The 16,949-nt window shown below is 44.2% G+C and overlaps 1 protein-coding gene across 3 annotated transcripts in view; it reads right to left on the bottom strand.

Moving 5' to 3' along the window:
• Positions 1–4,491: 4,491 nt before the first annotated feature.
• Positions 4,492–16,949, bottom strand: part of PAMR1 (peptidase domain containing associated with muscle regeneration 1) — a 55,103-nt gene continuing 42,645 nt past the window's right edge. For 2 of the 3 annotated variants that reach the window (XM_061997978.1, XM_061997980.1), the window contains 6 exons: positions 16,246–16,416; positions 13,454–13,666; positions 11,805–11,871; positions 8,549–8,781; positions 6,755–7,050; positions 4,492–5,548 (listed from right to left, as the gene is read on the bottom strand). In XM_061997978.1, coding sequence (XP_061853962.1) covers positions 5,012–5,548; positions 6,755–7,050; positions 8,549–8,781; positions 11,805–11,871; positions 13,454–13,666; positions 16,246–16,416 — 1,517 coding nt within the window. In that variant the 3' untranslated portion in view covers positions 4,492–5,011. The remainder of the gene's footprint in view (positions 5,549–6,754; positions 7,051–8,548; positions 8,782–11,804; positions 11,872–13,453; positions 13,667–16,245; positions 16,417–16,949) is intronic. The other variant, XM_061997979.1, reaches the window with a different exon arrangement.

The following is a 16,949-nucleotide window of genomic DNA, read 5'->3' as shown; positions in this document are numbered from 1 at the left end:
GGCGGCGGAGGCGCCCCCACCTGCCGGCGCAGAGGGGCCCGCTAAGGGCGGCGAGGTCTGACCGCGAAGCGGAGCCTCGGTCCGGCCTCGGGCAAAAGCTCCTGGTACCGCGGCTGCCGGTGCCGCCGTCCACCGCCCGCTCTTCCCACCCCTCTCTCGGCTGCGTCCGCCCCGCCCCGCGCCGCGTCCCTACCTGAGGCGCCCGCGACCGCCGCCGTGCCCTCAGCGCCGCCCCGCGCCGCCGGGGGCCGCCGCGACGCAGCGCGGGGCTGCGTGCCGTGCTCCGGCCGGGAGGGTCGCGGTGCGGCTCATGGCAGAGCTCGGGGTGCCGGGGCGCGACCTCTCCTCCTCGGCGCGCCGGTCCTGGGCCCACAGCACGGGCCATGCTGGAGTTTCCCAGGTGCTGTTGCCCGCCCTCTGCCAGGTCCGCAGCCGGCAGATGCGGCTGTCCGATGTCTCATTTCACAGGGAACAAACGTACCTGCCGCGATCCGTCCCTCCGCGCCAGGCAGGCAGCAGCCATGCGAGAAGCTCCTGCTGCGAAGAGAGCTGCGAGGCTGTGGGGATGCACAGCTGCCCGGCCCTCCCACCGGCCCTGTCCCTCCAGGGTACCTCTCCTGCCACCAAGTTGATGCCACCATGGACATAGGCTTTCAAGGGAAACAAGTTACCAGGACAGTTCTGTTCGAGCTCCCTAAGGTGTGCCTGAGAAGAGTTGTGTCCCTCAGTATGTTAATTTCCTTACAGTGCTATTTTTCAGCTAAGCACCCCAAGTTTTGGAAGTAATTTAATGCACTACCAGCCCCAAAAAGAAACAAAGGGAGAAACAAGCCACTGGAGTGAGTAGGAATGCAGAGACTTTTGCTCACTTCTTGTCATAATGTTATCTTTTCGGCCTTTCCAGAAAGTGCAGCTCTCTTCTTTGGAGGGAAGCTGTGTTACTATCCAAGCTGTGCTATTTCATACTCTTTCTCTAGCAAATGGCATGGATCCTTACCTGTTCAGAAAGAGATGTTTGAAATAGTTTGGCGACTTAAAAATAGATCCCATCTATCAGAGGGATCAGTGATTCCAGCTCACGAGTTGGGTTTTTTTTTCAAACATTCATCCACTATTTTTCCTTATTATTGGCATTAGATGTTGACAGCAATACTCTGGGTCATCCAGACAGAACAGACTGGCTGAATTGTAGTTCCTATGAGTACTGGGCATGGCACAGGCACTGGGAGACATTGCTGTGACTGCCCACCCCCATATGCAAATGCATGTCATGTAACAAAAGAAACAAAACATTACATTTGCATTTAGACAGAATGGAATTTAGAGAGACTCAAACATCACTGAGGTCCAGAAGCAGAAACAAATGCTACAGCTAACTACTTTTCCTACAAAGCACCACACTAAAATCCACATCCTGGAGCTGAGAGAAGCCTGGCCATTTCCCAGCTTCTGTTTCCTTTGAAGAATATCATGGTGGTAAGAAAAGGGGTGGTCAAGCGCTGCTGTGCACACTCAGCTGGAGCAACCTGCTCCTGTGATTTTCATTCCTTGAATTCCTTGGAGTTTCTCTTCCAGAATATACTTCTGTGTGACACTAGCCAGTGAACAGCTATATTGTTTCTGCCCAACCCCAGAAACTTATCTATTCATTGCCAGATCTGTGAGGAGTGGTTTGAAGCCAAACAGGGATGGGATCCAACACTGAGGAGGAGTTAGAAGATCAGGAAACACGAGGCATGGCTCATCTTCAGTAAAAAGAGAAGAGTGAGGGCTGACGCTGGAATGAACACAGGCTCTTGCAGATCTGCATGGACTGCCTAATTTTCTACTGGACAAATCCTAGAGGAAGAACAGAGCATTCAGGGTCTCCTCTCTGTGTTGCAGCAGTGGAGAGGAACAATGCTATGGAGAGCAATGCAGCCACAGTGCTGTAGCTGAGAGAAGAAACAGCTCACAGATCATCAGGATTTCTGTCTTAAAAGATCGTTTCTCTTACCATTAGGGAGTAGAAACTCTCATTTAATGTAACCATGCAAGAGCTCCGACTGGGCAAGCCAGGCTCCTATAAACAGTTCAGTTCCATTCTCATTTTATTCTTTGTCAACAGTGTTCGGAGGAAACACATGTTGGGCTGCTCCAAGTTTGCCTGTCTCCAAAACTGTCACCTAATTTCCTCTAACTCCTGTTGTCAGCGGGGGAGTGCCACACATTCACTGGCATGTGTTCCTCCCAGCAGAGGAATGAAACATATCATATTTTTCACATTTAATTCAGAACTTCTGTTGCTGCTGTTGCCATGCAGTTTGTTAGCCAGGCATAATGCCCTGGCAGGAGGAGACAGAGAAATAAGATAAAGAGAAGCAATATACTTTGGTTGTAACCCTTAAAACTTTTTGCTTTAAGCAACATCACCTGCTTCTGTTGCCAGTGAAAAAGAAAAGCACCAAAGCATCACATATTAAGTATTTCTGCCCAGGAAAGCAGAGAATAATTATACAGAATGACCTCCAACACTAATTGCCCTTTAGCAGCAATTTTCAGATTCAAAAGTAGGTGGAAACTACTAAATTGAATGGTGGCAGCAGTTGCACCACGTTTACATCCCCAGCGGTTGCTGCAGCTCTGCTTCCTGGCAGGACCATTCCCTCACAAGAGCTGCCAGCTCTGGCGAGTCTCATCACTTTTCCTCCACTCCCGCTGTTCCAGGAACACCCAGATCACCTCAATAGTCCGCTCAGACCTGGATGAGGGGACAGAGTGTACCCTCAGCATGTTCGCTGATGACACTAAACTGGGAGGACTGGCTGATTCACCAGAAGGCTGTGCTGCAATACACTGCAGCTTGAGAGCTGGGCAGAGAGGAATCCCATGAGGTTCAACAAGGACAAGTGCAGAGTCCTGCACCTGCGAAGGAACAACCCCATGCACTAGTACAGGCTGGGGATTGACCTGCTGGAGAGCAGCTCTGCAGAGAGAGACCTGGGAGTCCTGGTTGATAATTAACTGAACATGAGCCAGCAATGTGCCCTTGTGGCCAAGAAGGCCAATGGCATCCTGGGATGCATCAAGAAGAGTGTGGCCAGCAGGTCGAGGGAGGTTTTTCTCCCTTTCTCCTCTGCCCTGATGAGGCCTCATCTGGAGTCCTCTGTCCAGTTCTAGGCTCCTCAGCTCAAGAGGGACGGGGAACTGCAGGAGAGAGGCCAGCATGTTGCCACCAAGATGATCACGGGACTGGAGCATCTTTCTTATGAGGAAAGGCTGCAGGAACTGGGGCTGTTTAGTCTGCAGAAGAGAAGACTGAGGGGAATCTCATTAATATTTACAAATATCTAAATGATGGATGTCAGGAATTTGGGGCATCACTTTTTTCTGTTGCATCTAGTGATAGGACAAGGGGTAATGGCATGAAGCTGGAACACAAAAAGTTCCATTTAAACATAAGAAAAAACTATTTTACTGTGAGAGTGAGGGAGCCCTGGCACAGGCTGCCCAGGGAGGGTGTGGAATCTCCATCTCTGGAGGTTTTCAAAACCCACCTGGACACGTTCCTGTGTGACGTGATCTAGGTGGACCTGCTTTGGCAGTGGGGTTGGAGTAGATGATCTCTGAAGATCCCTTCCAACCCCTACCATTCTATGATTCTGTGAATGCTGAGAAACTCTTAAGATCTAACAGCCTCAGAGAATCAGAGCTGAAATCAGACTTGTTACCTTAAAACTACCACAGCCAGGCAACTGGCTAGGCATAACACATCTCCTGGATCAGAGTTCTTCTTGGTGAGAGTACCAGATCCTTCCATTGGAGTCCCAGCCCTCACACCCAACTATTGCTGTCAGCTGGTTTGGGCACGGTAGTAATTCTGAGGTCCTACAAATCTCAGGGTGTCATAGATGACTTATCAGGAGTCATTACTGATGAGAGACATTCCTCTATCCTTCCTCCCCAATGTGTTCTAGGACTCATTTCCAGCCTTTAGCCACAACTGAATAAAGATTCAGTGCACAAGCAGTGATTAAGAACCATGAGGTCTCTCTGCTGGACAACAGACCCAAAGGGAGACTCATACACAGGAGTCAAGAAGAGCCTCTGCTGATTGTGAAACCTGCACAGTCTCCCTAAAGACCTACAGAGGAGTTGTTTTGCCACAGAGGCACGTGAACTGCCAGAAGTTTTCCTGAGGTCTTTGAAATAACCCACATTAAAAGTATATTCAGGTTTTCATCTGTCCAGAATATGAGGTGGGAGAGAGCTCCCCTGTACATTTAATTGCAGTGGTTCATGTACAACAACAGCAGCACTGTACATACTAAGTGAAAAAAAAAGATCTTGTTATTTTTGCAGTAATTGAACTTAGTGCTGATTCTTCCTTTCAGTGTGCCTGAAGGACTCTTCAGTGAGTCACATGCAGACAGACAAGGGCAGTAAAGGGTCCCATGAGCATGACACAGATAATGTAGCACAGAATCTAAATAATGTCAGACCATGGGTATGTGGATTAAAAAAACCAAACCGTGGTTTATTTAAATGTGTAACATATTTGGGAGGGGGAAGATTACATTGTACTGTGGCAATACAGACAGCACATACTGTAACAAGCTCCATCCGTCGTAATGAACTCAGGCTACTCCTTCCAGCCTCCCAGAACGCCAGGTCACACTGCTCTCAGGGAAAGGCCCAACATCAGTTTCTCACAGGGACTCCACACTGTGACACATTCATTTCAGTCAGAATCTGCTGTCCTGTTTCCGTGTGTCAGACTCAGGAGTAGAGCATCCTCCTCCCACCAGGGGAGACTGGCAAAATATGGTAAAACTTCTCATGCACTAAGACCCTCTGCCATGGGTTAAGTAAAAGTAGCCTGATGGAATACGTGGTCCTAGGACAAACAGCCAGGCTGTCTGCCTTAACCTTGTCCCAGACATGGCTTGTTGCTGGGATGAGAAGCCTAAAGCAGAAGAGACTGAGAGAGATATTATGATAGTTACAAAATGCCTTTTCCAGACACAGCTTTTTATTTCAGGTTCTTCTCAATCCAGTCTTTGAAGGGAAGAGCTTTGGTGTAGCCACTGTAGAGTTCCAGGCTGCACGTCTTATCATAGCCCCAGCTCACTAATCCCATCAGGTGCCACCTTAGCTCAGGAGATGCTTTTCCTGGCAAAGTTATGGCTGCAATCCCACCGGTCTCAGCGGGGCAGATATTAGAAAAAGCCGTGTGGTCTTGTTTGGCACAGAACATGCTGTCAGTGATGCTGACTTGTATCCCCTTCTCCTCATACTGTTGTTCACACAGCAGGGAATCCACCATGCGAACAACTCCCATGCGGATTGTGTCATTCTTGTACCCAGGATCCTTAACGTCAGCCAACACCTTCCAGCCAGTCACCACGACTTTTAAATCCTCTGTGTATGAAGTCAAGTTTTGAGAAGATGACAAGCAAATGGGTTGAACACGACTGCTGATTCTGGCTTTGTCCAGGAGTTTTATGATAGCTATGTCAGAATCAAGTAATATAGGATCATAATTGGGATGCACTATGATGGCAGAAATCTGTGGAAGAAGCAGAGCAGGAAGAAGTGCAGAGTTAACAGCAATGACAAGTCAGCAATACTCTCTCTGTGCTACTATAAAAAGTACTGGTTCTCCTCTACCCTCCACTCCCAAACTCGTCTTTCACCACAGTGTTCACTCAATGAGAAACAGGCAAAGTGATCAAACCTCTTCTGACTTCTTTTGTTTGGCTTCGGTTCTGGGACAGATTTTATTGCATGAAAATCTTCCTAATGGGAAGCAGCCAAGGACATTTTCAGCAAAACAGGGAATTAATATGCCCTTCAAGTTTTACTGCTGTTTGCTGAAAAGACTTTACCTGCCATTTCATCTTCAGCCTGTAGAATTTGAAGCAGAGTGGGAAGCATTTTGAATTAAAATGTTATCTTCTTATTGAAGCTCAGTCATAGTCCCATAAAAAAAGAAGACTAGCATTGCATTACACAATGATGGGCCCAAACCTTTACTACTAGTTGACATGATGAAACACCACAATAGGATTCCCATAGGGAAATACTGTGGAAAAAAAAATGTACTTCCTTACAGGAAAAGTCTGAAAAACTTCCAATTAGAGAAAGAAACTAAAAGAGGAAGGGAAGAATTAAATTAACTGTGATTTCTTGGATAAAATAAATTCTTTAACTCAAATATCCACCCACTCCAGAAAAAAAGAGACACACACAGACAAAATTGCTGTATTTCTCCTCAGCTTGATTTGAATCTTTCTAGTTCTGCTTGAAAAAACTGAACAACTCTGGCGAGCCTGAGGTGCTATTTTTGGAGCTGGAGTCAGACTTGAACTGAGTTTAGAGCTGCACAGCCTTGGGACTGAGATGTAAAATGTGCCATGGTGTCAAACCAGGACCTAGAGCACACATGCTTCCTTCATCAATTACACTAATCAGTTCTGACAGTAGCTGACGGCTCTTCTTTCTCCCTGGTGATATCACTCAAGATGTTATGGCCTGTGGAACCTGAACTATTTTCTTAGTTGGACAGTGTCAGTGGAACTCAATGAATTGCAGCCTGTGCCCTCCTTGTGGTATGACAGTTCCATCAGCCACGTCTCTAGAGATGCATTTCAAAGAACAGATGTAAAGCAATGTATCACTCAAAGGAGAAGCTGCTTCTCCCCAAGCAAGACACATACGATCGGCATCTGTTTGTGCTCATCATTTCCTACTCAATGCCAGCACACTCACTCACCCGCAGGTTCTGGATGGTCTTTTCATCCCTGTCGTCATCTCGGTAGAATTTCCCCAGAACCACCTTGAGCTCAGCTGTCCTGAGCACCACGGTCTTTCCCAGGTCGGTGACACAGTGAGCAGCCACCACCACAGTGCGCTCGTTCACCAGGGCCCCACTGCAGATGAGGATCCAGGCCCCTTTCCGGAGGCTGTTCTCTTTCACCCCGTTGGCCACCCGATAGATCGCCGCTTGCCAGGGCCACCTGGTCGAGGTCACTGTCTTCTGAAAGGTGGTGTTTTCTGCTTTTCCACAGACTGAGAAAACAGGAACCAAGAATGAAATGATGCCTTTTCCCCACCAAAGAATCTGAATGTCACTCTCAACTCCTGCTTAGGCTGTGCCAAAATAAACAAAACTGCAATGGTTAGCACCAGAGACAGCTTTCTAATTAACCTCTGCAAAATTGCAGGAGTATTTGATATAGCTTTTTTAAAAAAAATCCATTTTTCCATTACCACCTGATTTCCTGGCGAAAGTAGGAATGTGAATTTAGCACCTGGGTAACTGAATTTTCATGACAGCGTTGCCAAGAATTTGGTTTCTCCCCAGGTCAAGTCTGTTTTTCCTGTGACCATTACTGGTGAGCCTTCCCTGTCCTTCTCTCAACCCATGAGCTTTTTGTTGTATTTTCTCCTCCCCACCCCAGCAGGGGGAAGGAGTGAGCAAGCAGATGCAAGGTGCTTTGTTCTTGGCTGGGCTTAAGCCACAACATCCCTGTTTTCTTTCTTTATAATAAGCCACCATAAAGTCAGCACTGCACTAAAACTCACCCTCAGCAGTCACAGAGTAATGCAAAGGTCCTCTCCTAGAACTGACATTAGCACAGATGAGTTCATGCCTATGGCAACAGACTTGTCTTGCAACAAGAACCTTGAAGCAAATGCAGCTAAATCAACAGCCACCGTGGGAAAAGAAAAAGCTCTGCTCTGCTCTAGGAATATATTATCCGGGCTCAGACCTGGGGTAAAATCTCCTGTGTTATGAATGGTTTACTTCAGTTGAAAGAGTTACCTCACATGGAAACATTTTGCAGCCTCTCTTGGGATGTTTTTCCCTGGGATGTAGTGTGTGCATGCCCAGAGTGAAAAGAATTGAGCACAGAGCTTTTTCAATGCATGAGATGATCAAAGAGCAAAATCACCAGCAAGAACTCTAAAAATGTTCTTGGTGTTAGGATCTACTTTTCACAGTTTGTCTGATGCCAGTGGTGGGTTGTACCAAATCCTGTGATGTTACTACCCGGACCTGCTCTGTGCCTTAACTGGGATAAGATATTATTTGGACTTATCGTGTACAATATGAACCCTTCCTTAGAGGGTTCTCATTAAAATGCAGTCTCTCTGTTCTATTGCCTAAACTTTGATGTTTTTGTCAGCTGTGTGCCAAAGTACAGAGATGAAAGAAAAATCACATTAGCAGTAAATAATACAGGAAAACATGAAGAAATAGTGGGAAAACATTTTCAGATCTGGAGAGAAACTCACTACACCTTTTGCTGAATGAAAGAGTAGAGAAATTGATTTCAAACTAGGTCACTGAAAGCTTGACCCCTTAACCATCCACTGTACCAGTTCTACCAGTGGATAAAAAGAGCCATATATCCTCCAAGCTCTATTGCTTCTGTCTGCCAGCTGGAAGCACAGGCAGCCTATACCACCAGGACTCCCTAATTATCTAAGATGAATACACATCCCCTTCCTTCCTCCACCCAGAGACCTGTGCATCTTTTTTTTTTTTTCCGTGGATACTCACTTGGAATACACACAGGGGCTCTCCCACTCCACTTCCCTGTCTTCAGACAAGTCCTCCTGCTGCTGCCCAGCCGGCGGTAGAAGGGCGAGATGCACTCGTACTGCAGCTGTGTGTGCAGGTGCTGGTAACCTGGTGGCAGGGCTCCAAATGGCAGTGCTGGCTTCTTCGTTGGATACACTTCAAGCTTTTGCTTGCTGAATGCGGAAGAGTAAAGTTGATGCAAAGGTGTTTCCCTGTTTCAAGGCACAAAGAGCACAAGGTAATAATAATAAAAATAATAACAATAACAATAATGAAAATGAAGCAATATTTCCCATAGCTTTAGCACAACAGTGTTAAGTATCATTTTAAAACATATTGAAGTTTGCTTGTGAAAGAATAAGGCAAAAAAATATCACTCCAACATAGTTTAGCAGTAGTCCCATTTACATTCCAGATCATAGAATCATAGAATCATAGAATGGTAGGGGTTGGAAGGGATCTTTAGAGATCATCTAGTCCAACCCCCCTGCAGAAGCAGGTTCACCTAGGTCAGGTCGCATAGGAACATGTTCAGGTGGGTCTTGAAGACCTCCAAGGAAGGAGACTCCACATCCTCCCTGGGCAGCCTGTGCCAGGGCTCCCTCACAGTGAAATAGTTTTTTCTTATATTTAAATGGAACTATTTGTGTTCCAGCTTCATCCCATTACCCCTTGTCCTGTTGCTAGCCACAATAGAAAAAAGGGATGTCCCAACCTCCTGACACTCACCATTTAGATATTTATAAATGTTAATAAGATGACCCCTCAATCTCCTCTTCTCCAGACTAAACAGCCCCAATTCCCACAGTCTTTCCTCGTATGAATGATGTTCTATACCCCTGAACATCTTGGTGGCCCTGCACTGGTCTCTCTCCAGCAGTTTCCTTGAGCTGAGGAGCCCAGAACTGGACACAGGACTCCAGATGAAGCCTCACCAGGGCAGAGTAGAGAGGAAGGAGAACCTCCCTTGACCTGCTGGCCACACTCTTCTTGATGCATCCCAGGATGCCATTGGCCTTCTTGGCCATGAGGGCACATTGCTGGCTCATGTTTAGCTTATTATCAACCAAGACTCCCAGGTCTCTCTCTGCAGAGCTGCTCTTCAGCAGTTTGACCCCCAGCCTGTACTGGTGCATGGGGTTGTTTCTTCCCAGATGCAGGACTCTGCATTTGTCCTTGTTGAATCTCATGAGGTTCCTCTCTGCCCAGCTCTCAAGCCAGTCAAGATCCCGCTGAATGGCAGCACAGCTTTCTGGTGAATCAGACAGTCCTCTCTGGTGTCATCAGCAAACTTGGTATCTTATTGATATCCATATATGAGCACACATATATAAATACACATATGTTTACAAATTTTTTACTTATGTCCCTTTTTTTTTTCTGTTTTATAGTATCTGATTGCAACCAGTTCCCTCTTAATGTGGAACAGCTTTTGCCACTTCCAAAAGGACTGATACATCAAGTTTTTAGATAAGGAAATTACACTGGAAGTTGGCATCGCCATAATTAGTTCTCAGTAGAGAGGAGTTAGGCACATCTTCTCTCTAGTGAACATTTTAATAGGCAGTATTAGGAATCCATTCAGATTAAATCATGTTGATAAAGTTGTTTGAGTTAGCAATTAACAGAGATAATTGCCTCACCACAGAGATTTCATAATTGCAATAATCACTAAGCTTCCATTTAGAAATTGTACTGATTAGCTGAAATATGGCACATAATTAAAAAAATAAATATAGACATCAGCCCAGATATGGACCATAAGCTTGGCTGCAGTCATACTTAAATCTTCATCACTGAGAATGTGTCCCTTGCTCTAATGCTTAAAAGCACAGATTCACAGAAAAAAATATTTATGTCTGAAAAACTCAGCAGGAAATTAATTTCCCTTGAGATTTCTGGTACTGCCTGCCTCCAGAAAAGCCATAAGAATGGTTTTTCACGTGGTAATTCAATTTTTTATCACAGAGAGATACAGACTACCTCCATTATATAGAATCTGTTAAGCCATACATAAGGGCACCCAAGGAAAGGAAAGTTATTGAGAACAAGAGCAATGGCAAGTTTCTTGTGTTTTGGAAGAAGGATGAGAGCTGCTGCGGTCATGCTTAGACTGCCAGGGTCCCATTCTCTACTCATATGTGACCTTGCAATATTGCACAACCCCTGCTTAGCCTTACTGGTAACCTGTGAAACGGAGATCCCGCACTTCAAGAAACAAAGCAACTCCACAAGCACGAGAGACCCTCCCACGTGATGCTGTGGAGGTGTAGGCACTTTATGCGCTCTCCTACAGCTGAGGGCAACATCTGAAACATTTAGCATAAAAAGATTGGTGCTCAAAAGTGCCTTGAGAAATTTAAGCAAGAAAAATCCTCCAGTGGCTTCCTGATGGCTTCTCAGGGCCATCTCTACAGTCATACATCGCAGAGCTGGTGAGCGGGAAAGTATTTGGGAAGCACATGCTTGCCTTATTCCTAAAGCTAGGCATCTGCTACTGGCTACTGCTGGAGACAAGATATTGCTTGAGCTGGACCTTTACTCTGCCCTGATATGGCTTTGGTCTTAAGACCAAAGATGATGACAGTTCATGCATTTATCTAAAATAAATTAATCAAAATCCAAGCCGTGAAATGAGAAATTACTACTTGCACAAAATTAACCCAAACATTGCAGCATAACTAGTTCACTTTGGGTCTATTTCAAGAAATCAGCAGAAGGCTAAGCCCAAACAGGGTCCAGTTTTCCATTCCTTCTTCCCCTTCCACTCTACCTGCTCCTCTCCCTCCTGCCCGTACCATATCCCACTTCGCATCTCTGGTGCTGTATTGTTTTTGATGGCAAAAGTCAATGGGAGCAGATGACATTGCTGCACCTTCTTCTCTCCTTGTGCTCTCCCCACTCAGTTCTTCACTGAGCTGGCACGTGTTCCTATTTGAAGACACATCATTAGCCCCAAGGAACCATTCTCATAGTCTGTCACAAGCTTACAAGCATAATTCTGGCATTGTCCAGTGGTTTGACATCTCTACCTGTGCGTTTCTCCCTGGCTGCCTGCAGCAGTGTGCAAATCTGAGCTGCCCAGACCTCCCTCCCAGCAGCTCTCATCACTTGGTCACCGGTGCGGTGTGGGAATAGCTGCTCAGGCAGCCTGAACATGCCAAGGGGAAAGGAGAGGAGGGGAAAAGCAACCACATTTTGTCTTTAAACTGTAGTTGAGATATTGCATTCTCACCTTGACTGAACCTGCATTGGAAGCACTTTCTGTCTCACCAGGTCAGAGATCTTTGGCTCTCTGCAGGCTAGAAAAAATATAATGTTGCACAGTACTTTTCCACATTGACAGCTCAAGTGTTATGGTTCATTCACATTTCCACTCTTTCCTCTCACTAGCTATAGTGGACTGGATTAAGAAAAAAGACAGTGAGTTATGTGCATTAAAATAAAGATATGCCCTTAAAGCCTTAGGCAAACACTTCCATAGATGGCCAGATCTATCCCACCTAAAACAGAGGAAGCAACTGGGCACCTTCTGCACCAGCACTTTCAGCCACAGTGGAAGATTTGTCCATCAGTGTTAAGAGTGCCAGTTTTACACCACCACAGTGATGGTCTGGAATCTGAGCACACTTTTGCAATAACAGAATTTGATAACCATTCCTTGGTTTCCACCTGTGCAGCCACACAGATGATCCTAGCAACCTGGCACACAGAGGAATACTGCAGGACCTTACAGACCTCAGAGGGTCTGCTTGCTTGTGTACTTGTTGGAAGGGGCTGGAGACTCTCATTCAAAGGAATACCTCAGAGCTGCCTGAATATGCATAAAATAACAGAAGGGAGATCCATGATCTCTCATTTTGCATATTCAGTTTATTTACTTTAAGCAGGATCAAATATTTGGGTTTATCAGTTCAGTAACTCTGCCAGGATCTCTTTTGTGCTGCACACAGTGGAAGAAGAGGAACTTTGCAGGGTGGATTTTATCTGTAGGCCTCAGTACTTGTGTTCTGGGGGATTAACAATATCTAGCTCTTTTTGATTACTGTATACATTATGTCACTATCAAAGTTAATATCAATAAAGATGTTTTCCACAAATGATTATCACCAATAAAGATACTTTCCACGGATGATTATATGCTTCAGGGAGAGACTATTTCCATCTAAAATAACAGAATAAAAAAATTCCCCTAGGGATAGACATATTTCCTTATATTATCATTACTTCAGTTTAAAAAAAAAACAATGTGAAAATATGTGTCAAACACACTCTGGGAAAATGAATTTGGCAGTTCCTCAGCTCAAATTCATTCATCCATTCAGGCTTTCAGACACGCTTTGAGTAGCTCCAGGTCAACAGCGTAAATCCCTTTCTAGCAAAGTACTTAAAGATGTGTTCCAGTGTTTTGATGAATACAGAAGGTTTAAGCATGTCCTCAAGTAGTTTTCTGAACCGAACCTTCAAAGCTGCAACCTACAGGCTTGGCCTTTTACACTTAGCACTGGTCTCATTGATCTAAAATGATCATTTGGGGAGAGCTGGACCCTACGGCCACCACTCTGACAAAACACTGATTTCCTTCTATTTCAGTTTCCTCCTGATCTTCTTTGATTTTGATCTTAGTCAGGTTTGATCTTAGAATGAGGGTAATAAGGGTCTTAGGGAACATTCCATGTTTAAAGATGGAAACACATTTTGAAATGGCTGGCATCTTCTCTGCCTGCATTGGGCAGCCAGGAGAGCTGCCAACTTACCAGTCTCAGTATCAGCTGTCACTCAGTTCATTCCACTCAGCAAAGGTGAGTGGAAATTATGTAAAGCAAACTCCAGTAAAACCTTAGCTGTTTTTGTGAGTTGTGGTAAAAAAAAGACTGTAACTACCTTTTATGCAGATTGGCTTCTTCCCTGACCACTCTCCGTTCTCTTGGCAGATCCGCTGTTCATTCCCACTAAGAACATATGAGTTGTTACAAAAGAAAGCAATGACCGTGCCAATTTTTGCATAGCGTCCATTCAAGACCCCAGTGTCTTCTACTACTCTTCTGTAGCCATTGAGTGGGCCACCAGGATCTGTGCAGTTTTTTTCATCTAGAACTAATGATAGGAAAAAAAAAATAGTAACTGTTTTGTTAGGCTCACAGCATTATTTTCACACATCAGATTGCCAGGCATTTAATTCAGACGTTGCTACACAATCTACATCTTCTAAAAGATGCTTTTCCAAGACTCCTCTGGGATCTCTGTCTTTGAAAATATCCAATATTAAAGCAGAAATTACAATACACAGATGTGTTTATAATGCACACTTTAGTCTTCACTGAAAGCATGTTTCTCAAATTGATAAAAAGCCCTTAAAATGTAGCTGACAATCCTGAAAGAGAACCTTGACTTTACATGATGTTAATGTCCCATTAACACTAACAGGGCTACTTCAAGAGCATTAAAAGACTCACTTCAACTCTCTGCATGGAGCAGGCCTTTGGCATTCTTTTGGTTTTTCTGTACTTGGATGATAAAACTAGATTACTTAATTTTACTTTCATGTTTGGTTGTATTTTGGTCTCTTAGCACTAAGAGAAAGAGATACCTGAATAATCCAGGGAAATACGGGAACTGAAAGAGAACATCTAGATATTTGTTTGTTTATTTGTTTATTGAGACTGAAAAAACATGGAAAGCTTACTCATCCTATGTTCTGCCTACAAAACTTCTTTTATTTCCTCCTTCCCAATATTTTCCCCTTCCTTTTATTTGTTGTTGTGGGTTTTTCTCTCACTAAACCTCAATTTTTGGCCTAAATCTAGACGATAGTATTTCCTATGTTGTGCTGATAAATGCTCTTGCCCTCTGCTCTTCCTATTTAGCAGCCAAAGAGGTACTTTTTTTCTTTCTTTTGCATTTCATCTCAGCTTTCTTGTCAGCCTGACAGAAATGCAGTTCTGTTTAATTCCTCTGTCTGATGTCTCATTGTATGATAGCCATTGAACACCCAGTTCAGACAGCTTGTGTGGCTCAGCTCTGCTTATGGAGGACTGCAAAGACTGAGACACACCAATGGACTAGAAATGACCTCATGACACTGCTCCAGACTCAGCTGCCTGCTGAGCCTCACCTCACAAAGCACCAACATGTAACAAAGCACTGAGGCATTTATTCAAATCCCTGTGCAAACAGGTCAGTAATAGTGTGTAGATAAGGCCTGTCCTCTTTCGTCATGTCACCAGACAAAGCCCCACTTGGCAAAGCCTGTGAGCACATAGCTAACCCTACAGCACAAGTTCAGTGAAGAGCAAATGCCCTTAACTTTGCCTTCTTTGATGACACTGGATTTTAACATATGCTGAAGGTTATATACGTACTTGAATAGTTTTTCATGAGTCATATTCAGTACACAAAGAGGACATCTGAACTTCCTCTGAACCAGGAAAAAGCAAGAAGCAGAGCCCCATCTCCTTTTAATTTGGCTCCATTTTTCTTCTCTGTACTTAACAGCCTCTCTCACTTGTGAACCACAACTGACTGATAACTTGATAGCAGCCAAAGACTACAGGGAATCACCCACAGTATAATGCTTGTTGCTTTCTGCACTGATATCTGGTCTAGTGGCATCATCTGATGAGCGGAGTGTGTGTTTCCAAATGTATTCAAGTAAGTCAAGGAAAGGCCTTCTCTTTTTTCATCCTATGCCTCTGCATAACTTTAACAGTAATTCTCTTCTTCCTTAAGCCAAGGGTTATGACTTTTTTGATGGAATAAAAACAAAGAGAAAACATTTGGGAAGGAGAGACCCAAATCACACCACCTAGCACTTCAGTAACAGCAGAGTCTAGAGACAGATTTTTCAATGCATCTCTAGCCAGGGACATCATGCAGCAAGGACATGAACACAATCCTGATATTGCATTTAGTGCAACTGGAGACACTCTCTCTTGACAGAAGAATGCCTATTGATTGCTCTTTCAGATGAATTTACAGCTGTTTCATAGCACTCCTCTCTAAATCTACATTGTTTGCTGCAACAGGCTTGTAAAAGCACTTTTCCAGTTGATACAAATTATTCTGGAATATGGAAATAAAGTTGTGCCACACAAAACAACTAAAAGAAATTAAAAGACTCTTTGGATGAGAAGAAGGGGCTTGGACTTTCAGAACTGAATCCATGCAAATGGTAGGCATGTGAACTTGCACAGCCAGAATGAATAGAAGTTTCTCTTTTATTGATTTTTTCCCCAGGATGGGAATTCTGCTGAAACAGAGTCTACTTTTTGTGCAGTAAGCCCTTAAACACTTGCACAGAGTGCACCAGAATTCTGCAGAGAAGATACAGAGGTAGATTGTCATGGAAGTAGCTATTCATGGTTGCACAATGTCTCTCACTTGGTTTTAGTCCCAGACATTTTTAGTCTGTGTATAAGAAGGATGCATGCCTAGAGTCTTTGAGGAAATTATTTTTCAGCCCTTTGATTTTTCAGTCAGAACTTTGTATAAGCAAGTCTTGAGGGCTTAGGGTCCACCGGAGGAAAATAAGAATCCCTACTGCTTCTTAAAGACAGGAAGAACATCATGTCAAGCCACGGATCTACCAAATTTCAAGTGAGATTTGAATATTCTAGTTTCATGTGAAGACATTGGCCAAAACATTTGTCAAGAATCAAAACTTAAAGTGACCTTACCACATTCAGGATGATGTGCTGACCAAATCCCATCAAGCTGACAGTAGGCAACACGGCTGCCTTTTAAGCTGTAACCTGCGTTGCACTTGAAGTAAACCTGGGCCCCGTATTTAAAGTCATCTCCTTCCACAATACCATGAGCTGGAGCACCTGGAGTCCTACACATCACCACTGACAGTTCAGATATTTCAAAAAAATCCACTTTATTACAAAAACAGGACTGTGTTAGGGTGATTCTTTATTTAGAACATCGAAAAAAACAATTAAAATGGGCACAGGAGTCAAAATTACAAGACAGGTATATGCTGATCTTTAGAACATTACTTAGAGGTCAGTGCTACACATGCTTACACAGACACCACCTTCCAAAACATACCCAGATCCACTCATTTCAATGGGACTACGCAGAAAGTGACGGGATCATGGGTGTTTGTATCTTTAATGACTCATTTGCTCAAATTTGCCCATCTCAGTGGGGGTTTTAAATGAACTACTATGCTTGGGCATGAAAAAATATCATGTCCTTAAAAGCCTTATATTGAAATTCTTTTAATCTTTTCTTTCCATTTTTACAAAGTTTTTCAGATAATCTCACTAAAATATGGAAGCATCATTATTTGTGTAGATCAAACATTATCCTAATGACATTAAAAAAGGAACCTTGATATTTACTGTGATATTTACCCTTTCCGTGTGTTTTGCTG

The sequence above is a fragment of the Colius striatus genome, chromosome 6 (assembly GCF_028858725.1).
Source record: "Colius striatus isolate bColStr4 chromosome 6, bColStr4.1.hap1, whole genome shotgun sequence".
Taxonomy (NCBI): Eukaryota; Metazoa; Chordata; class Aves; order Coliiformes; family Coliidae; genus Colius; species Colius striatus.
This window is presented reverse-complemented; position numbering and strand designations above follow the sequence as displayed.